The sequence below is a fragment of the Rana temporaria genome, chromosome 9, assembly GCF_905171775.1.
Source record: "Rana temporaria chromosome 9, aRanTem1.1, whole genome shotgun sequence".
Lineage (NCBI taxonomy): Eukaryota > Metazoa > Chordata > Amphibia > Anura > Ranidae > Rana > Rana temporaria.
The window spans coordinates 139,457,661-139,484,473 of record NC_053497.1 but is presented as its reverse complement, the minus strand read 5'-3'; the positions used below and the strand labels follow the sequence as shown (position 1 = coordinate 139,484,473).

The window sequence follows — 26,813 nt, the reverse complement described above, 5'->3', positions numbered from 1 at the left end:
ATTTCCCATGATGCTCATGTACTCTGCAGTGTAGTAGAGCATCATGGCAAATGTAGTTCTAACACATCTGGGGTGCCAAGGTTCGCCATCACTGCTATAGGCGATGGAACCTGGCCAGCCTACACGCTATCCTAGGAAGGGAGAGCAGGTCTAGAGAACAGTAATATAGTAAAAGTATAAGTAATGGCAATAAAGTCTATGTTGCAGATCTGATGTTCTTCGCCGGCTAGTCGGAGCTCGTTAACTGTAATACGTTTTGGTGTGGTGGGAACAGTAGATTCCTTGTAGTGAAGAAAGCTAAAGGTGTCTGAGCACAGTGTTCAAATAATGCAGTAAAGTGTTCTTGGAGTAAAGATGTCTGTGCAAAGTGTCTCAATGTAACGGTGGCAAAGAATGGATAACAGTTGAGCAATTTGCCCTCTCACCAATGACCAGACCACCCCAATGTCCTCCGAACAGGAACTCGTGTATTGCCACACATACCGACAGGCAGGCGACCGGACCGGATTGGCACACAGATATGATGTCACTGGACACATTTATCACAAAGTGGACAGGCAATACCTCGAAATGCTAGAATGTACAGCGCTTTAGGTTTGTAGTCCATATTGCTACACTTGTATGCATTGAGATAAACAGCTGTGTGACTGGACTAAGGTCTTGTTCACACCAGGTGCAGTGTGGGAACACATGCAAAATAGCAAACTTTCCTGCACTGCACAAAAACAGGCTGCCTTTTGCAGACATGCACACATGCCATTAATTCTTAATGGCACCCCCACACATCTGGCGTGCATTCACACCTTATAAAATGCATGATGCCGCAGTGTCATGCCTTTGGTGTGGCTCAATTTTAAAAAACTTGCCTGCAATTTTCTTATGCATTTTACATGCATGGGGCAAGCCCGTTGAAATAAGGGGCTGCCCACTGACATGCAAAAAATCGCACCTGCTCAGACGCACCTCCTGGTGTGAATGAGCCTTAGAGCTTGGGATAAGTTTACATTGGCTACCAGCTGGAAAGAAAGGTGGGTTTGAACGGTTTATTTTTTATTATATATATATATATATATATATATATATATATATATATATATATATATATATTGCAAAACCTTTATGTAGGCGCCTGCTGCTTTGGAGATTTCAGTACCAATACATTTTTGCAATTATAATTTCAGTCTCTTATACTTTGTATATGGGACTTTCCAGAATCCCAACCCTACCTCATGTTGTTGCTTCACTTCTTTTCCTAGTAGTCTACACAAAGCTTGATGGTAAATTACAAGCATTCCCTGAAAGCAGACATTGTTATATATTTTTAAAGCGCTAGAATGCATTAAGGAATGCTGCAGCTTTTCATACTACAACATTGATTTTAATGATATGATTGTAGTGAAGGCTTACCCATCACGATGAGCAGTCAGTTTCTGCTGTCATGCATTCAATGATCAGTACCTACAAAAGAGCAGCTGGTTAACATTTGCAAATAAGTTGACTAAAATGTTGCTAAAATACTGACCTGAAAGATATTGGTTTTAAAAAAATGACTGTTTTTTCTATTAGGCTAGGTTTCCACTATGGTGACCTGAAAGTCGCACAATTGTGATGCGACTTGAAGCAATGCCTGAGTATTCTTGAGATCTATGGACCTCAAGTTGCATCGAAGTGGGACCAAAGTAGTGCTGGGACTACTCTGAAGTCGCTAAGATTTGTGGTCCCACAGATATAAACGGTACTCATTGGAAATCATAGGGTATGACTTTCATGTGACTTTGCAGTCCCAGTCTCATGACAAGTCGCACTAGTGGAAACCGAGCCTTAGATTGGAATGCTTTCTGAAGAAGGGCACTTATATTTTGGTTAATAACGAAACATAAAATGGTTACTAATATAAACTGTGAAAATGGTTACCAATATGCTTGTGTTTCTTTGGTTTCCAATGAAAAGCTTTTATTGCAATGCTTTTAAAAGTGCACCTGTAATTTTGTATCAGGGAGTATACAGCAAAGTGGCGAGATAGACGTTGATCCTGCTTTTATATTATTACCTGCAAACCTACAATTTTAAAGCTTATGTGAAGTCACTAAATATAGAGCACGCTGTGGTATCTAAAAAGCATTGCAATGTGTCAACACAAGTCCATCCATATGTAGCGCTACCCCCGAAGGAGCCGCTGGTTGTTGTTGGGATCGGCATATTAAGTTACCTCAGTGGTGTATTTGATGAGTAGAGTAGTGAGCGAATGTCCAGTACATGAATAAAGGTTTTCAAATGCTTTATTTCCAGGCCCAACATGGCCAACATCAACATCAAATGAGGAGAAAAGGTTGATGAAGCAAGAGAGAACTTTGCAGTATCAGGCCTGGATATGAACCAAGCAATCTTGCTCTCAGTAGTATAAATTGCAATCCGTCGCCACTCTAGCCAGAGTGGGTGAAGTGCCCCCGGACAGACTCATGCCACAAGCCTGGCAGCCAAAGTGTCACTTTAGGTTTCTGGGAGGAACAGACCTCTGCCACAGGCCAATTACTTGAATGAGCTAAATGAACAAATTGAGATTGAGCGAATCCTCCCAGTAGATTAGGCATAGGTCACCGGATGACCGCAATAGTGTACCTGTCAACATTCCGGTCACCAGATCCCCGATGGTTCGTTCAAGCCCTGTCAGACAACCTGCCCTCGGGTTCTCCTCAAGCCGACCCCCCTATCGAACGGCATCCTGCCTGGGATCTCCTCAACAAAATTGGGAACCCAGTAAGTCACTGGGGCCCCTCTCAGGAACATGGAACTCCGCGTAGAATGTGACCCCGGCCTGGTAAGCCATCACTGGGGTCCGTTGGATGCGCACACCCTGAAGGTGGGCGCCGCACCTGGAAACCGCAAAGGACTTAGAAAAATGGTGTCTGCCACAGATATACTCTCCCCCAGCATGCTCCGTGAGGGAAAACTCCTCTAATTGGCTGCTGGGGAAAAGCGGCTCTGCCAGAACCCCTCTAGCGCCACCTGTTGCCCAGGGGTTGTGACGACACCCGTGGAGTGCAGACTGACCTACAGGACAGTTCAGGAATGACAGCAGCCCAAAATTTAGCAAATTGTGAATGGGAGCAAAATAACTCTCCCATTCCCCACTAACTTTAGCGTAGTGCCCATACTAAAAAGTAAGGGGGCGCTACACATAGAAAGCATGGCTTTACCGTATATTTGATTTTTATTCAATGTTCAGCACAGGTCCTCTGCCCATTAATCCGCACGGGCATGATGTTTTTGATCAATAGTAACATGCACCTATGGTGTTAAAGTTATAGACAGGTGCAACTGGCGCTCAACCACAGCAGCAGTGCAGAGCAGGGGCGTGGATAAGGGGGGGTTGGGGGGGTTAGGTGGGTCAAAACCCCCTCAGAGCCTCCGTCCATGGCGCAGCAGCTAGGCTATTGAAGCCTTTCACCTGTGGGACCGGGACAGAAACTGCACAGTCACAAGTTTGCTGAGTATAATACAGTAAAACCTTGGTTTGAGAGTAACTTGGTTTAACCACTTAAGCCCAAGACCATTTTGTAGCTAAAGAACCAGGCCACTTTTTGCGATTCGGCACCGCGTCGCTTTAACTGACAATTGCGCGGTCGTGCGACGTGGTTCCCAAACAAAATTGGCGTCCTTTTTTTCCCACAAATAGAGCTTTCTTTTGGTGGTATTTGATCACCTCTGCGGTTTAATTTTTTTTGCGCTATAAACAAAAATAAAGCGACAATCTTGAAAAACAGTTATAGCAATATTTTTTATTTTTTGCTATAATAAATATCCCCAAAGGCCGATACGTATTCTTCTACCTATTTTTGGTAAATAAAACACAATAAGTGTTTATTGATCGGTTTGAGCAAAAGTTATAGCATCTACAAAATAGGGGATAGTTTTATGGCATTTATATTAATATTTTTTTACTAGTAATGGTGGCGATCAGCGATTTTTATTGTGACTGCGACATTATGGTGGACACATCAGACACTTTTGACACATTTTTGGGACCATTGTAATTTTTACAGCAATCAGTGCTATAAAAATGCAATGATTACTGTGAAAATTACACTGGCAGTGAATGGGTTAACCACTAGGTGGTGCTGTAGGGGTTAAGTGTGCCCTAGTGAGTGTTTCTTACTGTAGGGGGGATGGGCTGTGTGTGACAAGACAGTCATCACCGCTTCCGATTACAGGAAGCGGTGATCACTGTCATTGTCACTAGGCAGATCGGGGAGATGCTTGTGTGCCCTAGTGTGTGATTCTTACTGTAGTAGGGCGTGGCCTGGCATGACACGTCACTGATCGTCGTTCCCTATGACAATGAACAGACTATCACTGCCACTGCCACTAGGAAGAACAGGGAAAGGTTTGTTTACACTTACCTCTCCCCGTTCTTCAGCTCTGTGACCTGATCACGGGTCTCGCGGGCGCGGTCACGGAGCTCAGGAACTGGTCGCGAGCATGCGCCGGTGGCACGTGAGCGACCCACGGCTGGGCTCTTAAAGTCAACGTACCTGCACGTGCTTATGCCCAGCCATGCCGCTCTGCCGACGTATAGCGTTGTGCGGGGGTCCTTAAGCGGTTAAGAGCGTTTTGCAAGACACACAATTTAAATTGATATACAAGCGATGTCTTGATATACAAGTAGCGTCATGTCACAACTGAGTATAAAATGAAGAGAGGCGCCTCCAAGTGTAACAATATGGTTACATTTAATGAAGGTACAACATTTAGAAACTCACATGGTTGATGATTAAAACAGGCACATCTAAGAATGCAGGCATTGGAGGTAAAGCTGTCCACATAGACCAGGCATGTCCAAAGTCCGGCCCGCAGGCCAATCGCTGCCCGTGACCCGGTTTTGAACGGCCCGCCTGGTTATATACACATATATATCTTTTGTGGCCCCCGACTATCTCCCAGCGCCGGGGCCACAGAAGATATATATACCATATTTATCGGCCGATCCCCGCTGCCTGTCAGGTGAACGAGCGCCGCCGTAATAGCCCGACCCGAGTGTACTGTGTACTCGGCTAGGCTCGGCTCCGCTCGTAATCCTGCCCAGTCCCGCCATTGGACGTGTGTTGTGTCCATCATAGAAGCCGGGCCAAGGGGCGAGACTGCGAGAGGAGCCGAGTACAGCCGAACACACAGGACATCCAGCTTCTTTCTCGGCTGCAAAATTTAAAACAAATAAGGCATGGCTGGCTGCAGATGGACACTGATCATTCCTGGCAATGGTGAGTGCATTCCTGGCAATAATAGGTGCTGCATTCCTTGCAATGATGGGTGCTGCATTCCTTGCAATGGTGGGTGCTGCATTCCCGGCAATGGTGGGTGCTGCATTCCCGGCAATGGTGGGTGCTGCATTCCCAGCAATGGTGGGTGCTGTATTCTTGGCAATTGTGGGTGCTGCATTTCTGGCAATTGGGGGTCTGCAGATGGGCAATGACCCATATTTCGCTTCACAGTTCTTTATTTAAAATGTTAAGTTTTTTTCCCTGAAACTTCCCTCTTAAAATGAAGGTGCGTGTTATACGCCAATAAATACGGTATATCCAAATAATACGCCTGAGCTCATCTCTTCACCACACACAGCCATGGAGGCAAGAGAATTCTTGTTGGGCAGTGTATTAGTGCTCGAATGTCGGGCAAAATGGTCAGCCCTCGCGCATGTTCACTTCATCAAATATGGCCCTCTTTGAAAAAAGTTTGGACACCCATGACATAGACCATCCTCCGTATCACCATCAACGTCATCCTTCCACGCTGCGCTCCACGAGCCTTGCTTTCAGATCGCTCTACTGCAGGGTAGTCTTCCCAGTCACAATTGCAGACTGACAGCGGTGAGTGCCACAGAGAGAAAGCTCCCATGACTTTTTTCATCAGGAAACAGACTGTTCACAACAGAGAAGGATTACAGCAACATCATAGCAAAAACGAATTAAGGCCATGAAAAAGAGATTTTTAATACAGCTTACCTGTAAAATCTTTTTCTTGGAGTACATCACGGGACACAGAGCAGCATATTCATTACTATGTGGGTTATATGGAGTACCTTCAGGTGATGGACACTGGCAATCTCAAAAACAGGAAGTGCCCCTCCCTATATAACCCCCTCCCATAGGAGGAGTACCTCAGTTTTGTAGCAAGCAGTATGCCTCCCAAAATGGTCCCCAAAAGAGGGGTGGGAGCTCTGTGTCCCGTGATGTACTCCAAGAAAAAGATTTTACAGGTAAGCTGTATTAAAAATCTATTTTTCTTTATCGTACATCACGGGACACAGAGCAGCATATTCATTACTATGTGGGATGTCCCAAAGCAATGCTTACAATGAGGGGAGGGAGAACATCTTCCAAAGACAAAAGGATTTAATTTAGAGATATACTCAAATCATAATAAATCCAACTTAGTTGAGAAAAAATCATTTTAAATTTTAAATTTAACTCAAAAGGGAGCCCCCGGAATCCGAGGGTCTCAAACTGCAGCCTGCAGCACTGCCTGCCCAAAGGCTGTATCAGTATTCCTTCTTACGTCCAACTGGTAGAATTTTGTAAACGTGTGGACAGAAGACCAGGTTGCCGCCTTGCAAACTTGAGCCATAGAAATCTGGTGGTGTGCTGCCCAGGAGGCGCCCATGGCCCTAGTAGAATGAGCCTTTAATGATAACGGAGGAGGCAACCCCTTTCAAGCCGTAGGCCTGAGTGATTAACTGTTTAATCCACCTCGAGATGGTGGATTTTGCAGCTGCCTGCCCCTTCTTGGGCCCATCCGGTAAAATGAACAACACATCTGTTTTCCGGATCTTCTCTGTAGCTTTAAGATAGGCCTTCATGGCCCTGACAATATCCAAGGTATGCAGCAACCCTTCCTTTTTGAAAGTAGGTTTAGGAAAGAAGGATGGTAATACCAAATCCTGGTTTAGATGAAAACTGGATATAACCTTTGGTAGGAAGGAAGGATGAGGGCGGAGAACGACCCTGTCCTTATGCAAAATAAGATATGGTTCCTTACAGGATAAGGCTGCCAGTTCCGATACTCTTCTAGCGGAAACTATGGCGACCAAAAATACTAACTTCCTTGTCAGTAAAACCAAAGGAATTTCAGCCAACGGCTCAAAAGGTTGTTTCTGTAAACTTGACAGAACAAGATTTAAATCCCACGGACAAAGCGGGGATTTAACTGGAGGATTAATACGTAAGACCCCCTGCATGAAGGTCTTAACTAGCGAGTGGGTGGCCAGCGGCCGCTGAAACCACACTGACAAAGCTGAAATCTGTCCCTTGATAGTGCTTAATGCCAGTCCTTTATCCACTCCTAGCTGGAGAAAACTCAATACTCTATCGATGGTAAACTTACGAGAAAAGCCATAGCTTGGACTCACACCAGCCTACATAGGCCTTCCAGACCCTGTAATAAATCACCCTAGAGACCGGTTTCCTGGCTCTGATTAGGGTAGAGATTACCTTCTGAGACAGACCTCTACCCCTGAGAATCAGGGATTCAGCTTCCAGGCCGTCAATTTTAGATGCCGTAAGGCAGGGTGGAGGATCGGACCTTGCGATAGCAGGTCTGGCCGTAGAGGAAGAGTCCAAGGGTCTCCCACTACCATCTTTAGGATTAGTGAATACCATGCCCTTCTGGGCCATGCTGGAGCTACCAGGATGACTGGTATGTGCTCCACCCTGATCCTGCGCAGCAGGCGGGGTAGTAACTGGAGCGGGGGAAAAGCATAAAGAAGTTTGAACTGATGCCAAGGGCAAACCAGCGCATCGGTTCCGCAGGCCATCGGATCCCTTGAGCGGGATATGAACCCGTCTAGCTTCTTGTTGAGTCTTGATGCCATGACGTCCACGTCCGGCACTCCCCATCTCTGGCAGAGTGTCTGAAAGACCTGTGGATGTAGAGACCATTCCCCCGGCAACAGAGTCTGGCGACTTAAAAAGTCCGCCTGAAGGTTGTCCACTCCTGGAATGAATATTGCCGATATGCAGGGCACATGAGCTTCTGCCCATAGGAGAATCAAGCTCACCTCTCTCTGAGCGGCTTGACTCTTGGTTCCCCCTTGGTGATTTATGTATGCCACTGCCGTGGCATTGTCCGATTGAATTCTCACCGGGAACCCCTGCAACTTGGACGTCCAAGCCCTGAGGGCTAGTCGAGCAGCTCTGAGCTCCAAGATGTTGATGGGCAACTGCTTCTCTGGCTTTGCCCAAGTGCCTTGGCGAGTGCAACCATCCAAAATTGCTCCCCAGCCTGTCAGGCTGGCGTCTGTGGTTACTATCTTCCAAGCCACTGGGCTGAAAGACTTCCCCTTCAGTAGATTCTGAGGGTCTAACCACCAACACAGACTTTGTCGGACTCTTGATGAGAGCGGCAAAGGGATATCTAAGGCCTGTGGCCTCCTGCTCCATGCTGACAGGATGGCTGCCTGCAGGATGCGAGTGTGGCTCTGGGCGTACGGGACCGCCTCTAATGTGGCCACCATCTTGCCTAGTAACCGCATACATAGGCGAACAGTTGGTTCCTTCTTGCTTAGAACCAGTAGGATTAATTCCTTGATGGCTTTGACTTTTATCAGAGGCAGAAACACCCTCTGTTGTTCTGTGTCTAATCTCATGCCGAGATATTCCAACTGCCTTGTGGGCTGGAATGCTGATTTTTCTCGATTTAGGACCCAGCCGAACCTCTCGAGGTACTGAACTGTGAGGGCCACTGCTCGTTCCAAGCCAGGAGACGAGTGATCTATGACTAGGAGGTCGTCCAGGTATGCTAGGATCGTGACCCCTTGGATCCTTAGATTGGCTAGGATTGGAGCTAGGACCTTCGTAAACACCCGGGGGGCCGTAGCCAACCCGAAGGGAAGCGCCATGAATTGGAAATGACGTAGAGCCACCGAGAAGCGTATAAATCTTTGATGTGGCTGGTAAATTGGAACATGAAGGTAAGCATCCTTTATGTCTATGGATGCCATAAAATCGTCCTTCTGAAGTGCGGCAACTGCTGACCGCACGGATTCCATCCGAAATGAGCGGACCTTTAGGTATGCATTCACCATTTTTAAGTCCAAAATTGGCCTGACATCGCCGTTGGGCTTTGGGATGATGAATAGGTTGGAGTAGAAACCTAGCCCCTGTTCTTGGACTGGTACCTCTACTATTACCTCCTGAGAGAGTAGATGATTCAATGCCGCTATTAATGCGGCTCCCTTCTTCGGATCGTTTGGTACTCTTGACTCCTGAAAATGAGGAGGAGGAAACTTTAGGAAGTCTAGTTTGTAGCCTGTAGCCACGGAGGACCGTACCCATCTGTCGGGAATGCTGGCCTCCCAAACCTCTGCAAAGAGACGCAGTCTTCCCCCCACCTTCGAGGGTGGGGGCGCCCCTTCATAAGGCCGGCTTGAGGGCTGGCTTTGCTGGCTTGCGAAACCACTGCTTCTTGCCTGCGACGGCCTGTCCCTGCGACTTGTTAAAATTTGATCTTGCAGGAGGCCGTCGATACTGTTTGGTATTGGAAGGCCCCTGCCCAGGGGAGTACTGTCGTTTAAACGCAGGCCCCCGAAACTTCTTCTTGGTGGGCAAAAGAGTACTTTTTCCGCTTGAAATGGTCTGGATGTATTTGTCCAGGTCTTCTCCGAAGAGTCGTCCTCCATGGAAGGGGAACCCTACCAGGAGCTTCTTGCATGGGGGCTCTGCCTCCCAGCTCTTTAACCATAAGAGTCTTCTCATATGGATAAGGGATAACGATAAACCTGACGCTTGCTGGATAGAATCCTTAATCGCATCTACCGTAAAGCGTATGGCCCTAGGGACGTCCGAAAATTCTTCTGCCTGCTGGGCAGGAATAAGTTTAAGCATCTGCTTAGCTTGATCCGATAATGCTTGTGCAACCCCAATTGCAGCCACAGCTGGCTGCACTACTGCCCTTGCAGTAGTGAAGGAGGTTTTAAGTAGCGTTTCCAAGCGTTTATCAACCGGATCCTTGAACACCTGTATGTTTTCTACAGGGCATGTTAAAGATTTGTTAACACATGAGATGGCCGCGTCTACAGCCGGGGCTGCCCATCTCTTGGAAAATTTCTCTTCCATAGGATATAAGGCAGAGAATCTTTTTGGTGGTACAAAGATTCTATCTGGCTTGGCCCAATCTTGGAACATAACTTCCTCTAGTAGAGGATGGATCGGAAAAACCGCATTGGTTTGAGGCGCTCTTAGTGAGCCCAAAGCTGAGACCGTTGATACTTGGAGATCTGGTACTGGCAAGTTGAACGTCCTATGGACCAAGTCTGTTAAAACTTGAACCCACCAGCTCTCCCTTTGGGAGGCTGCGCCAGACTCCTCCGTACCCGGATCCTCGATCCCTGAACCTACTTGGTCCTTGTCCAAGAGGTCTTCCAATTCCCCTGCGTAAGGGACCTCCTCATCTGAGGGTTCACGCTCGGGCGACGGAGATCTATTCCGTTTTCTGCCCCGCATAGCCTTGGCTATCATTTTTTCCATTCTTTTTTCCATCTCCTTTAGAGAGGTGGACAGTACCTCGTCCGTGACCACCCTAGGGTTGGACTGACCCGTGCCAGCTCCAGCCCCAGATCTCGATGGTCCCACCAAGGCTCCCTCTGGGGAAAGTAGCGGTATGACTTTGTCCGAGACCTCAGACCCTCTGGGGGAATCCCCACCTCTTGTACCCTCTGAACCAGATGCCATGGTACAATACCGAGGTACGCCCGCTACTTAACGGTGTTTTGGGAAAATAAATAGTCGTTGCCCAAAAACCTTTCTGGGGGAAAAAATGCCTTCCTTATTAATTTGGTTTTTTTTTTTTTTTGTTTTTTTTAAACCAAAGAAAGAAAAACCATTCTGTCCCCCTTTAGTAGTATTTGCCAAAAAAAACTGCTGAAAAAGAAACCCTATCTCTAGGGTAAAAGACAGTCTTTTTGAAGACTGTAATACTCTTCTTTGGCCACTGTGTGTCCTCGGCGCCCCACTCTGCCGCTCTGGTCCTTCCTCTCTCAGTTCCAACACTTCACTGAGCTGGGAACTTTTTGGAAGGGCCGCCCCTTCCTTTTACCTACAGGCCCGCCCTTCCCCTGTCAGAAAACGGCGCGAAATTGCGCCCATATCACGGGGACGCGCGCGCGCCCGCGGAGGGGGGGGGGGACCACACGAGGAGGTCAGAGGCTGATCCTGCCGTCCAGGCCAGGATCCACAGAGCGGCATTTTTTCCTGCAGCAACCGCCTGGACCTCTCTGAGCAGGCTTGCAGGTAGGAGCATTCACTCCCTTTTACATAAGAAACCTCAGTAGATTCCCAGGGGCTTCTCTTAGAGAGAATTGTCACTATACACACAGGCCCTTTTTCAATGCTTTCTAGCACCAGTTGCAATACTACCAGGGAGGTCACGATTATGGGGAATATATACATACAGAGTCATCCTATCCTAAGATACGTGACTCACCTTGCCAGATGCAGCGCATAAACCATAGGCATGTCCCACTGTGACCTTCCCCCAGAAAAAACCTGCTGCGAACCAAGTTCCGCAAGTTTCCCCTTCACTTACCTGCTCCATGCCGCAGGACTTTGCACAGCAAGAGGTCCAATCTTCCCCCATCTCCGTGGGGCGTCTAGACCTTCAGGCCCTGGGTTCCTATGAAGGATCCACTGTCCTGGGCCCATATAGCACCCTGGCAACAGAAACATTAGGCCCCCAAAGGTTTCTAAGTTCTGGGTCCAGAGTCCAGCTCTCTGTGACAGAAAGCATTATGGGCTATACCCCAATGGTTTGGGGTCCGGTTACTGACCACTTTAGCACTGAGGCCTTTGGACAGAACCGGTTAGCCCACCTTAATCCCAAGGATGTGGAGGCAAGCTAAACCATGACCAACACCTAAGACACTGGCGTAAAAACTGAGGTACTCCTCCTATGGGAGGGGGTTATATAGGGAGGGGCACTTCCTGTTTTTGAGATTGCCAGTGTCCATCACCTGAAGGTACTCCATATAACCCACATAGTAATGAATATGCTGCTCTGTGTCCCGTGATGTACGATAAAGAAAACAGGATTGCAGTAAGGTAAAGGAAGCCATTTAGCTAAAAAAAAAAAAAAAATTCCTTTAGTGACCCTTTAAGGCTTCTACAAGGAGCCACTGCCAAGATGTGCAGCACTTAAAGGAAAAGTCCATCCTGAGCTTGTTTGGCTGGGCTTTGCCTATAGGTCACAGGAGGGCAATTCGTTTTGCACTCCTGTGATCCCAACTCTGGAAGTGTGGATCTGCCAGGTGCCTGGACTCATAGCCCTCTCAGCAAGTCAATGGGAGCCTGAGACGGGTCTCTGACCCTCCACAGCTCAGCGCTCCAGTGAGTGTGGAAGAGCAGAGCAGGAGAGATGCTGATGGACAGGCAGCAGCTCTCTGCTCTGGGAGCCGAGAGAACCGAGCCATTGGCAATGTTCGATGGCTCGGTTCTCAGTGGAGACATGCCGGGGGACAGATGCTGCATCCACCTAGGTAAGTATGATGGGGGGGGGGGGGGGGAGAAAGACAAAACCATACTTCTCTTTTGAGTAGGGGTGGTTCAGGCAGGTCATGGAACTATGGGCACACTGTAGAAATATGGCTTTGATTCTGTGCATGTTATGGTCAGAAAGTGAAAGAAAGAGAACGGGGACTGGCAGGATCACCAGCTGTTGATTATAAAACGTATAAAAATAAAAAGATCATGTACAAGTTACTATGGGAGAAGAAATGCATTAAGGGCCCATATACACTTTGCATTTATAGTGTGTTGTGTCAACATGCATTGTTTTGTTTTTAGGCAGTCCATTTAAATGGACGACGAATGAACGGTCACCACACCAGAATATACAACAAAAAGGACATGCAGTATGTTTTCTATTGAAATGTACTGTATATCAACATGCCATGTTGTACATTATTAATGCATTTTTTATTTAATGTCAATACACATCAATGTAATTTAATCTGCATCTAAACCCATGTGTTTTGATGTGTTCCATTTATTTAAATGGAAAATGTGTTAAACCTTTGTGAATCCAGCCTTAGGCAGCCCATTCAAATGAATAAGCTTCTCTAACACTAGCTTGATGTAAACCAGGGCAGGACTAATCCCAGGAGCAACACATCCGATGAACCCTACAGCCAAGTAATCTTTTATATATGGGCCCTTAAAATCATGTAACCTGCTTATACTTTGGTTTTAGGTGTTCCAGAGAAGGGAAGACGGCTCTGTGAATTTTTTCCGTGGATGGGAACAGTACAGAGATGGATTTGGAAAGCTGACAGGAGAACATTGGCTGGGTAAGTGATCTGTTTTTTTATTTTTAATGCTGTCTTCTTTTACCTGAAATGCACAGCATAATTTTAAAGAGTGTATTGATTAAAAATGTGCAGAGCTATACAATATGTACATTTGTTTTGTGCAAATGGGTGGCAATAACCAATGATAACATCTTCTCTCTGGGTTGAATGTTACTTATTCATACAGAATAGAGTGAATCAAGAAAATAGCGCATTATGGCCACTAGATAGAGCTTATGATCATAGGTAAATCAATGCTTATGATCATCAGCTTTAGTGAAAATAATGCAGTATTTTTCCTGATTCACTGCATTCTGTATGCATAGGTTACATTCAATCTGGAGAGAAAATAGCATAATCACATTACATTTTGCCACCATTCACACAGAATGGATTGACTCGAAGACTCACAGGATAAATAACACTGCAAATTCGTTTTTTTAACCTATTGCCACCCACATAACGCATACGTGTGGTGGCAAAGAGGGTGGGCTTTAAAGTCCATATGTCGCACATATGCGTCCACGTGTGGGTGAACTATGGTGCAAGGCTAATAATACAGACACAGTCCAGGTGCAATTAATAGAACTTGTATTAAAAAAACAAATAATTGAGCGCACTCCCAATGAAAACCTATAAGAGATAATAAGATCCTGGAGAAAAGGTGGGGGAGGGGAGTAATGTAGGGAGATTTAACCAAAGTTCAAATAGGTGTTTAAATGGATATGCTATAGTCCATGTTAAATGTCCATAAACACTGTGATAAATGCTACTTCGCTTGATGGCAGCCAGCTGACAGATGAAGTTATCTGTAGTACAACGAAAAGAACACATAGCGGCGCCTTCTAAGCGTAGCAGTTGAGTAATTTATTGAAACATATGAAAGTATATAAAAAACCTACTCACAAGGCAGGTGTAAAATCGAGCATGGGAACATGAGTGCTGTCATCCGCGGGGATCCGGGTGGTGGTGATCATCACTCGCGCTGGATAGCAGAGACTTCCTTGCCACAGGCGGCGGCGTCGGCGGGGGGCCAGACGCCCTCGGAACCAAGGAGAAGGGAGCTGGTTTCCAGGTGTGCTGCGTAACTGACGTCACTTCCGGGCGTGGGAGAATGCGCGCGTTCCCCTCCCTCCCGCTGTCATCCGGTGCTTCTCCGGGCTCTCTCATGCCATAGGTGACCCGGAGAAAGAATTGGCCGCTGGATGACGACCATAGAGATTTCATCTCTATGACCGTCAGAGGCTCGGGCGCAACGTTATGACGTCACGTCCGGGGCCGCGGATGTAAACAAAGCCGTGATCGCAGCTGGTAAGCATGAGATCAGTGAATTTTTTTTCTCGATCTCATGCTTTCTAGCCTGGAGGAGAGATGTGGAGTCTTACTGATCCCGCATCTCTCCATAAAGAGGACCTGTCACAATAGATTCCTCTCCTATTACAAGGGATGTTTACATTCCTTGTAACAGGAATAAAAGTGATAAAAAAAATGTTATTAATTAATTAATTTTTAATTAAAACGCCCCTGTCCCCGGTAGCTCATGCTCAGAAGAGAACACACACGCAAGTCCCACCCACATATGTAAAAGCCGTTCAAACCACACATGTGAGGTATCGCCGTGTGCATTAGAGCATGAGCAACAATTTTAGCACTAAACCTCCTCTGTAACTCTAAACTGGTAACCTGGAAAAAAAAAAAAAAAGTCGCCTATGGAGATTTTTAAGTACCGAAGTTTGGCGCCATTCCATGAGTGTGCACAATTTTAAAGCGTGATATGTTGGGTATCTATTTACTCTGCCTAACATCATCTTTCATATTATACAAATTGGGCTAAATTTACTGTTTTGGTATTTTTTTATAATTTTTTTTCCAAAAAAAAAGGGATTGAAAAATTATTGTGCAAATACCGTGCGAGAAAAAAGTTGCAATGACCGCCATTTTATTCCCTAAGGTGTCTGCTAAAAAAACATATATAATGTTTGGGGGTTTCGAGTAATTTTCTAGCAAAAAAAATATGATTTTTACATGTAGGAGAGGAGTGCCAGAATAGGTTTGGTATGGAAGTGGTTAAGGGCAAAACCAGGTGGGAGCACTCATAAATGCCAACAGCATGTTTGAATCCACTTACTCTTGACAAACTCTTTACCTCTGCTGGAAGTTGATTCCAAGCACAAGACTGTATTTTGGCCTAGGCCGCCCAGGCCTATAGGGTGGCACTTTGCAGGGGGCGGCGCCCCCCCCCCTGCACACAAACATCCCCTTAACCCATCCTCTCGAGTGGGCTCCCCGCAGCCTCCTCCCGGCTCACATACAGCCTCCCGTGTGCACACACGTGGAGTCGGCGGCCGCATCCATCACCCAGAGCCACTGAGGTGACTGACCAGTGCAGAGTTATCTGAAGCCTTGCGTGCTGCGCCGGGGTCTGGGAGCCTGGATGCGTCTTCTTCAGACATCCTGCCCACTGCTTCACCATGCAGCGTGACATTCAGCCCAGACTCAGGTAGGAGGACACCGTTGTAAGCAGTGGTGTTTTTAGGTTTTGTGCTGCCCTAGGCCTAACTAAATTCATGCACCCCCTAATTTATAAAGGACCCACCCTTCCTGTCAAAGCCACACCCCTTCCTATTTAAGACCCACCCTATCATCTGTAAACCACCCCCCCTCCAGACACCCGCCCCCTCCATTTCCCCCTAACAGCAAAAATACTCCCTTTCAGCACAAATCCTCACCCTCATATAACCCCTTCCAGTGAAAATCCCCCTTCTCAGCACAAACCCTTGCCTTAACCTCCCCTTTCCCAGCACAAATCTTTCCCCATCTCCCCCTCCCATCACAAATTACATCTCTCGGCACGTCTCCGCCCCCAACACAAATCCTCCACCATCACCCCTTCCCAGCACAAATCCTCATGTTCAGAAAAAAATCCCCCCTCATCTCAAACCTGTGCTGCCTCCTCTCCCCTCCCAGTACACCCCCCCCAGCTCTTTCTCCTGTTCTGTAAGAGCAGCCTGCTCTGCTGGGACTTGTAGTGCACTCTGGGGAGGCTGAGATATGGCAGCCTCCTATGCTGGGACTTGTAGTGCCCTAGACTACAGGGGATGGAAGAATGGCAGCCCACTCTGCTGGGACTTGCAGTGCCCTCAGTGGCGGAATGAGGATTGCTCAGTCCCCCCCCCAGTCTAAGGCACTACAAGTCCCAGCATAGGAGGCTGCCATATATCAGCCCCCACAGTGCACTAAAAGTCCCAGCAAAAACAGGGCTGCCATATCTCAGCCCCCACAGTGCATTACAAGTCCCAGCAAAAACGGGGCTGCCATATCTCAGCCCCCACAGTGCACTACAAGTCCCAGCAAAACGGGGCTGCCATATCTCAGCCCCCACAGTGCACTACAAGTCCCAGCAAAACGGGGCTGTCCTATCTCAGCCCCCACAGTGCACTACAAGTCCCAGCAAAACGGGGCTGCCATATTTCAGCCCCCACAGTGAACTACAAGTCCCAGCAAAACGGGGCTGCCATATTTCAGCCCCCACAGTGCACTACAAGTCCCGGCAACAAACGGGGCACTACAAGTCCCAGCAAAAAACGGCCTGCCACCAGTCCTCCAAACACAGCACAATGAGACTGCACAGCCTTCCACCCCCTCCCATACACTCACTACTTGGCTGCCATACACTCGGGCTTTCCACTCTCCCCTTACCAAGCATCAATTTTCTTTCTGTAAAATAATACTTTACAAGATTCGTTTTGAACTACCCTCCTGCTAGTTTGAGGTCCTGTCCCTATGTTCTTAATCTTGGCTTCCCCCCACCAAAATAAATCCACCTTACTCTTGTTCTGGTGACAACCTTAAAAGTTTGTTTATGCTCCCACTTTCTTTTTTTTCCATCGAAAAATGGCGCCCATGGCAAACAGTAACGTTAAATATGCCCAGTGATAGCAGTAAAAACCAGGGTTCCAACCCTTCCCTGCTCCAAAACTTGTGTAGCGCTCCCCCCGAAGGGGTCGTTGGACACAGAAAGTTTCTCCCTAAATATTACAGAAGCCACCAGTCACCCAAGCGCTGACAATTAAAGAATTATAACAAAGTTTGTTGCAGATTCCTACCTTTTGTTATTCTGAAGAAATTCATGTGCGTTGCTCTGTGCCTCTGTTCTGATTAGATCTAATGGGAGTGGTTTCATAATCAACTGTCAGGTGTGCAGCTACAGGGCACTAATGGGGAAATCTGCTGGGCCTGCATACCTTTAGATGGGTTCCTATTGAAAGTATCTCTGAAAAAATGAAATTTTTGTTGCAAGGGATGCCTGAAATCTGACTTGTATGTTAGGCAGACTTCTGGGAAAATTGGTGAGCCAATCACACAAGCAGGAAATGATGTTTCTGGGGAGAAGTACACACTCTGTGTACAGAAAACTCCAGGTAGCCATTTTGCAATGTATTCTCAGAAAATTACATTGGCTGAAGATTGAAAAGGAAAGGTCATTTTTAATAATTAATTACAAAATGATTAGCGTCGCAATCATATGCGCTATATAATTTTTTCTTTATTTGCTATTTTTTTTTCCCCACGAAAGCTATCCTTTAAGCAGGTTGAAGTTATTAGCTGATTGGCTACCGTGAACAGCTGCACTAAATATTAGACTCTCCAGTTGGAGTAAATCAACCCAATTAAGAAACAATTTCATTAAATATATGGGGTCATTATGTAGTAAATGCACATGGATTATTTTTTTGGGGAAGAAAGAAAATTGTTTAGTGTCACTTTATTTTCCAAAAGCGCAGGGTAGCAAAGTTGGACACTGCAGTAATTTTCAATTATTATTATTCCCTTTAACCTTTACAATATGCAACCCTTGCAGCCCAAAACTTCGGCTACATTAGTTCCAGTGTTGCCAACCATCCATTAATTTCTCCTAACCGTAAATATTTGTAGACAGGCGAAAACTGCCCGAAAATACCCTTTTTGGCAAATCTTAACTGTGCATGTACACTTCTGGAGCCAGCCGATTGGAGAACTGCTGGGCTCGGCCTTGGGTGGGGCAGTGGGCGTGGCATATATTCACCTGCCCCCCCCCCCTGCAAGTGTTGAGGCCAAGCTTGGCAGTTCACTAAATTGGCTAAATCCGGAACTACTCGTGCGCAGTTCAAAATAACTGGCAAGGTATTTTTACCCTTTCACTGCTTCCAGCTGCCCAGGACCATACACTGTACGGACCTCAATCCTCTCCAATAGATTTTGCTGAACAATCCTACAGTTTTGATCAGCGGATTACACTCCACTGATCAGAGTTATTCAGCAAAAATGTGGACCACCCCCCCCATGCCGCCACTGCCCTATCTTCAGCCTCTCCAGCTCCCGCTGCTCTTATTCCTGTAAAAAGATTCCCCCGCTCTTTTTTCCCCATCTCCTACCTGCACCGATCCCCCCACACACCGATCCAACACCCCCACCCCCGGAAAAACCCAATTCCCTGCAGTTACCCATGAAAAGTCAGCTTCCGTCCTCCACCACTCCTGGCTTCAGGTGCTGCAGGGGCTTAGAGGGCATCACACTATGTACCCCACAATTGCCCCCGCATCTCTGATCCATCGCTGCTGGGCGGCATTTCCTCCTTCCCCCTCTTCCGCCTGCAGCTGCTGCCCAACACTCGGTTCTGAAAGGCTGGAGTGCAAGAGGAGGGGGGGGGGCTTTTTGGCGGCAGGTGAGGTTGGGGCTGGGGGGCTTGCAAAACACGTGTTTACCAGCCCCCTCCCTGTACTACAATAGACACAGGCAGTGATCACTACAGATTGCCCGTGTCCACTGATAACTGAGCTTACTATGTGTCAGTTTATGAATAATTAAGTCTCAATACAGACTCTTTATACATTCATGTAACGTGCTGCAGAGAAAGGGACTATCTTCAGTCCCTAACTCTGTCTCAAAAAAGAGACATCAGGGGTCTGTTTAGACCTCTGATATCTTAAAAAAAATTGTAAAAAGATAAAAATAGGTAAAAAAACAAACATAGTAAGGCCTCTTTCACATGGAGCAGACTCCGTCAAGCAGATCCACCTGCTCAGCAGGGGATCTTTCCACTGATCCCCACTGAGCACGGGGATGACAGCCTGCTGTTCTCTATGGAGCGGTTGAATGCAAACTGTCATCTGATCCGATCTGCTAGATGGCTGAGGTACGGATCACCATTCTTCTGTTTTTGACATACCAGGTTGGATCACAAGCAGACGGATAACACGGATCACGCGCATGTCTATTTACATCTACCTCTCCAAAGAGAACAATGGGTGGTCTGATCACAGTGTACACCCCTGCAAGGCCAGGTTTACCTGTACAGGGATGCACAGGTGTGTCATGCATCCCTGTGCAGGCGGGCCCCTTGATGTCATTTGGGCTGTAGCAACCACAACCGTTGCTCCCAATTTGACATCCATGTAAGTCCAGGTGTATGTCCCTAAGCTTACCCACAGCCACACAGATGTCATATTGTGCAGCAATTGCATCCCAATTGACAAAATGGAACTGCCTGCATGGGGATGCACAGAACACCTGTGCACCCCTGTGCATGTAAAGATGGCCTCCAAGCGCATACATTTTAGTATGCCACATGTGAGCGATTAAGTAGTAATTTAGCTGGAATTTTGTAAATTTTGCCATGTATGTATCCACTAATAATGATTTTAATTGTGCAACTATTGCAGGGCCTAAAAAAATCAGCAGCACGTTTTTTTTTATTCTATAGGTCATGTGCTTTTAGAATATTTATGGCTTGAGGGGTCTTTTACAAATTATGACAGCTGTAAGGGAAAAACGCTAACCTCCAGCTTTTTAGAGTCTTTATTTAAGGTTTTATGCACCGTCAGTTTTCACATTTCACAAATATTATACAAATTATGGTTATTTATTGACTCAATACAGTTTTAACTTTTAGAGCCAGTTCACACAGGGGCAACACAACTTCCAGCACGACTTTGGGAGGCAACTTGGACACGACTTGAGTATGAATCATCAGGCAACTTACAAGGCAACTTCAAGTTGCCTCCAGTACAGTACAAGGCAACTTCAAGTCACCTCCAAGACAGGAGGCTTTCCAGTGGCCAATCAAACAACAATCAGCTCTGTGGGAGGGAGGGGGGAGGGAGGGGTTTGCCTGAGAAATGTACGTTATCTTCCTGTATTGTTGCTTCAGTTAAGACAGTGATCAGACTTCTGAGGCAATTTCCATTGAAATCAATGGGTACAAGTTGCCTACAAGTTGGCTAGAAGTCGGATTGAAGTAGTACAGGAACCTTTTCTGAAGTCGGAGCGACTTCAGTAGTGTGTATTAAGATGGCTCCATTCACTTCCATTGACTTTCTCAACCACACGACTTGGGGCAACTAAGTCGGATCCCAGGTCGCCCCTGTGTGAACTGGCTCTTATACCTGGTATTAATTTAGGAGGAATATTGTAAATTTTGCCATGTATAAATCCACTAATAATGATTTTAGTTTATTTTTTGTGAAAATATCGTTTTGATAAACATTTGCATTAGTATTGTGGGGCTTAAAAAATCAGTAGCACCTTCTTTTTATTCTACTGGCCATGTGGTTTGGGGGGTCTTTTACAAACTCTGAGTGAAAAGTTAAAACATCCAGATTTTGAGAACTGTTTGCGTACGTCTGAATTTCACCATTTCTCCTATCAGGTGCAATAAAAAATGTACAAGTATTTGTTAATAGCATATATATATATATATATATATAGATATATATATATATATATATATATATATAGATAGATAGATATAGATATAGATATATAGATATAGATATAGATATAGATATAGAGAGAGAGAGAGAATTGTTAACTCAAAACAGGTTTAGCTTTTTTATTTAGTAGGAATTTAGCAGGAATTTTGTAAAATTTGCTGTGTTTGTATCTGCTAATCATTTTATTCTACTGGTCCTATGCTTTCAGAAAATAGATGGTTTGGGGGAGGGTCTTTTCCAAAGTCTGAAAGCTGAAGGGAAAAATAGAAAACCTTCAGATTTTTTGAGAAATTTGGTTATTAACATTTTAGTGTACGTTTTGCAAAAAGGCGCAATATTGACCACTTTAATACCATGCACTTACGCCCCTTCCTGCCCAAGCCAATTTTAAACTCTGCGCGGTCGCTGTTTAAATGACAATTGCGCGGTCATGCTACACTGTACCCAAACAGATTTTTTATAAATATAATTCCCACAAATAGAGCTTTCTTTTGGTGGTATTCGATTGCCTCTGGGGTTTTTAATTTTTGCTATACAATTAAAAAAAAAAAAAAAAAAAAAATTCTGTTATAAAATTTTGTAAATAAGTACGTTTTCTCCTTCACTGACTGGCACTGATATGCGGCACTGATATGCAGCACTGATAGGCACTCATGGGTGGTACTGGTGGGCACTGAAAGGCTACAATGGTGGGTACTTATGGGTGGCATTGATAGGCGGAAATGCTGGGCATCGATACATGGCACTGATGGGTATCCCTGGTGGCACTGGCAGGGATTTTGGGTGGGCACTGGCAGGGATTTTGAGTGGACACTGGTTGGCAGCTGCCTGGGCATTGATTGGCAGGTGCCTTGGCACAGGTTGGCATTCCCTGGTGTTCTAGGGGGCATACCTGGTGGTTCAGTGTGGATGCCCATCCCTGGTGGTCCTGGGCGGCATGCTGGTGGTCCTGTGCGGTGATCCGAGGGGGGACTGTCAGGAGAGCAGCCGATCGACTCTCCACTACTCGCGTCTGTCAGACGTGAGTGAGGAAAAGCCGATCAGCGGCTCTTCCTGTTTACATTGTGATCAGCCGTGATTGGACACGGCTGATCACGTGGTAAAAAGCCTCGGCCAGAGGCTCTTTAACCGAGATCGGTGTAGCGGTGTGTCAGACTGGCACATCCCACCACCGAACGCCGCGATGCGCGCCCTCCCGGGCATGCGGCAGCTGTTATCCTGTAGGATGTCAATAGACGTCCAGTCATGATAACGAAACCACTTCCCGGACGACAATTTACTATTGACCGTCCGGGAAGTGGTTACATTTTAAAATATTTGTTATTAACTCAATACAGGTTATGCTTTTATATTTAGTAGGAATTTACAATTTGGTAAAATGTGCCGTTTTATATCTGCTAATAATGCTATGACTGTAGCGGCTCTGTGCTCTGCTGAGAGGCTGAGCAAGGTGCCAGTTCAGGCATGTGGGTGGAACCCGACCATATGGTTGCGATATTTTCCAAGCCTGGACCGCCTCTGTGACATCAGCAGACGGCGAACTTCAGCCCACTGTCTGCTGAAAACGGGTCACAGGATTACAGAGCATACTTCACCTGGGGATCACAGAAGTGAAGTTTAGACAAACAAGCTGTACTTCTCCTTTAAATAAACAGAGCTTAGCCACTTATCCACCAAGACATATAGCCAAATGTATTTAGAGTTGATTAACTGCCCATTGGTAGATCTTTGTTCTAAAAGATCAAATCTGGTGGCAACAGGAAGCTGCATTTTTTTTTTTTTTTGCTACAAACTTTATAGGTTTGGTAAGATGGTTCGGGGCTGGCTTTGTTAGTAGGAGACGGAAATTGTATACGCTTCTAAATAATAGAGATTTTCATATAATTTATAACACTGATAAGGGATCTATTCTTCCAGAACTAATCATTGCAACATCTCATAACTTCCAGAAGTTATATTGGGAAGCAGCACACAATATGTTTGCTTGTTGTTCAAGTTTTAGTTTATATCTGTGCTAACTGCTTATTACAAATACATTAGGCTTATTTTTTGCTGCACCAAAAAAAAAAACACTTTATTCTACTGCTGATTCTTAGGAATTGTAAGAATCAGATAATACTGCACATGTATTATTTACAAGACAGTGCAAACCCATTTTATCTGCTTTGCTAAAGACAGAAGGCATTTTTGATATTCAGTAAATAAATGTTTGTGTTAGAGTCTTTTCTTTACTAAATGGTAACTTGAACAGAAATGGCTGCACAACAGCGTGGCCCTGCTTGTACCGGTAGTGAGGATGCACACTCAGGGACATCTTTATAAAGCAGCAAATAAACATGTGCTACATGAAATCACATTCAACTCCTTATTCTCCAAACACAATCCATATATACACCCACTAAAAGGACATAGTTTAACCACTTATCCTCTGGAAGATTTACCCCCCTTCATGACCAGGGCACTTTTTGCCATACAACACTGCGCTATTTTAACAATTGTGTGGTTTGTGCGACGCTATACACAAATAAAAATGTTGTAATTTTTTTCCCTACAAATAGAGCTTTCTTTTGGTGGTATTTGATCAGCAATGTTTTTTTACTTTCTGCTATGAGACATAACCAATAAAAATGGAAACAAACTCAAATTTCTACATAAATGTAGGCCAATATGTATTCCACTACATATTTTTGGAAAAAAATCCCAATAAGCGTATATTGATTGGTTTATGCGAACGTTATAACGTATACAAACTATGGGATATATACTTGAATATTTTTTTTCATACTAGTAGTGGCAGTGATCAGCAGAGGACAATTGGACACTAACTGACACTTATGACACTTTGTGGGAACCAGTGACACGAATACAGTGATCAGTGCTAAAAACAAATAGGTAGCTTCAGAGAGAAGTGCCTAAACTTGCGGCGGCGTAGCTTAGCCTGTTTAGGCTACGCCGCCTTAAGTTAGCTAGGCAAGTACATGATTCTCAATGTACTTGCCTGCTAATATACGGCGGCGTAGCGGGCGTAAGGGCTCCAAATTCAAATGTCTTGGAGGGGGGCGTGTTTGATGGTAATGAGGCTTGACCTCACGTTTTTTACATTTTTTTTTAACTGCGCATGCGCCGGGCGCCTACATATCCCAGTGTGCATTGCGGCTACGTACGCCGCACGGGCCTATTGATTTAGACGTGGACGTAAACAACGTAAACAACGTAAATCCCGATTCGCGGACGACTTACGCAAACGAAAAAATTTGAATCTCACGGCGGGAACGGCGGCCATACTTTAACATTGTTATTCCACCTAATAGATGGAATAACTTTAGGCCTGCTAATGCCTTACAGAAACAGCGTAAATCGACTGCAGCGGCCAGGCGTACCTTCGTGAATCTGCGTATCAACTCATATACATATTCTACGCCGACCGCAATGGAAGCGCCACCTAGCGGCCATCCAAAATATTGCAATCTAAGATAGGACGGCACAAGCCGTCGTATCTTAGATATGTTTAAGCGTATCTCTGTTTGAGCATACGCTTAAACATAAGTCGGCGTAGATTCTGAGTTAGGTCGACTTATCTACTGATAAGTCGGCCTAACTCTACCTAAAACACTGTCACTGTAGTAATGACGCTGGTTAAGAAGGGGTTAAACATCGAGGGTGATCAAAAGGGTTTAATGTGTTTACTATGTGTGCTGCTTTTACTAGGGGAAGAGATGCTTTCTAGTCCCTGTTTACATAGGCAGAGCTCCGTCCTGAGTCTCTGACCGATGATCGGCGGGTGCCGGCGGACATCAAGTGCCCGACACCCACAGATCGGCTTCTGCTTTGATTATTCACAAGAGAAGCGGCGCTGCCCCCCTGCAGGCGGAAATGCCAAATCACACACATATATAGAGATATAATATATATATATATATATATATATATATATATATATATATATATATATGTGATCAGGTGGACAACGGCCACCCTGTAGCAGTAAAACATCTATAGGGCAGCCAGCAAGTGGTAAATAACCCCCTAAACTCAGCACTAACATGCCACATTTCTTTTACCCACAATATCTACTTCAATGACAGGACCGCATTCAAGAGTAACACACACACGCAAACACGCAAACTTACGCACACTCATTTTAACATTAAACTCTTCAGTCACATATGCTTTTCTACATACAGCCCACCTTACAAAGGAGTATAGGAGTATAGGAGTATATAGTGTACTACTACTACTATTCTATCTTCAGTTTGTTCATTTTAACTGTGAAAATGAAAGCTAGAAGCCGGTTGGTTGTCATGCACTGCTACTCAAATGTCTGTCTTCTCCAGTTTGGGAAGTTCCAAATGTGAGGTGGTCCTGTATAAGTTCACTTCACAGCTTTTTTTGTACCCTTTAACCACTTCAGCCCCGGACCATATTGCTGGTCAATGACCGGGCCACTTTTGCGATTCGGCACTGCGTTGCTTTAACTGATAATTTGCACGGTCGTGCGACGTGGCTCCCAAACAAAATTGGCGTCCTTTTTTCCCCACAAATAGAGCTTTCTTTTGGTGGTATTTGATCACCTCTGCGGTTTTTATTTTTTGCGCTATAAAAAAAAATAGAGCGACAATTTTGAAAAAAAATGAATATTTTTTACTTTAATAAATATCCCCAAAAATATATAAAAAAAACGTTTTTTTTTCCTCAGTTTAGGTCAATACGTATTATTCTACATATTTTTTGTAAAAAAAAAAATCGCAATAAGCGTTTATTGATTGGTTTGCGCAAAAGTTATAGCGTCAACAAAATAGGGCATAGTTTTCTGGCATTTTTATCAGAATTTTTTTTTACTAGTAATGGCGGCGATCAGCGATTTTAATCGGTACTGCGACTTTATGGGGGACACATCGGACACTTGACAAATTTTTGGGACTTTTTGGCATTTTTATAGCGATCAGTGCTATAAAAATGCATTGATTACTATAAAAATGCCACTGGCAGGGAAGGGGTTAACACTAGGGGCGAGGAAGGGGTTAATTATGTTCCCTGTGTGTTCTAACTGAAGGGGGGGCTGGGACTGACTTGGGGAATATACTGATCGCTGTTCATACATTGTATGAACAGACGATCAGGCATTTCTCCCCCCTGACAGGACCGGGAGCTGTGTGTTTCCACACATAGCTCCCGGTTCTCGCTCTGTAACGAGCGATTGCGGGTGCCCGGCGGTGATCGCGCCCGCCGGGCACACGCGTTGGGACTAGGGGCGAGCGGCACGCACGCGCCCCTATTGGCTGATTCGCGAGATGACGTAATATTACGTGATTTCGCGCAGCCGGCGGCAAGCTGTTAAGAATAACCTTTCTACTCTTTTTTTTCCCAAGTAGAGATCATGTTGTAGTTGGCATACTATATACTCTACTGATAGATACTGCAGCTTTAGTATAATACTACTCAGTACAATATATCTTTCCACACCTTTTTTATGTGAATTTTTTATGCATTTACCTTGGGATAGTTTCCGTAGATAGCCATTGTTTTTTGTTTTTTTTTTTGCTTTGTGATATTTCAAATTTTGCCATTGTATTTACATAGCTTGTTTAGTTTAGGGGGGTTTAGTGCTTGTGGGAGATCTTGACAAAATTTTTAGGTTTATAGATATGGTGGGTCAGGGTGTGAATGTGGCGGTTTGACAAATTTGACATTTTTTGTAGCAATTGTTTTTATACATTGTGTTTTCAGCAAGA

The 26,813-nt window shown here is 45.3% G+C and overlaps 1 protein-coding gene across 2 annotated transcripts in view; it reads left to right on the top strand.

The window, feature by feature from the left end:
* The window catches only part of FIBCD1 (fibrinogen C domain containing 1), a 387,702-nt gene that overhangs the window by 338,819 nt on the left and 22,070 nt on the right, over positions 1 to 26,813 (top strand). For both annotated transcript variants that reach the window (XM_040324665.1, XM_040324666.1), the window contains exon 6: positions 13,234 to 13,330. In XM_040324665.1, coding sequence (XP_040180599.1) covers positions 13,234 to 13,330 — 97 coding nt within the window. The remainder of the gene's footprint in view (positions 1 to 13,233; positions 13,331 to 26,813) is intronic.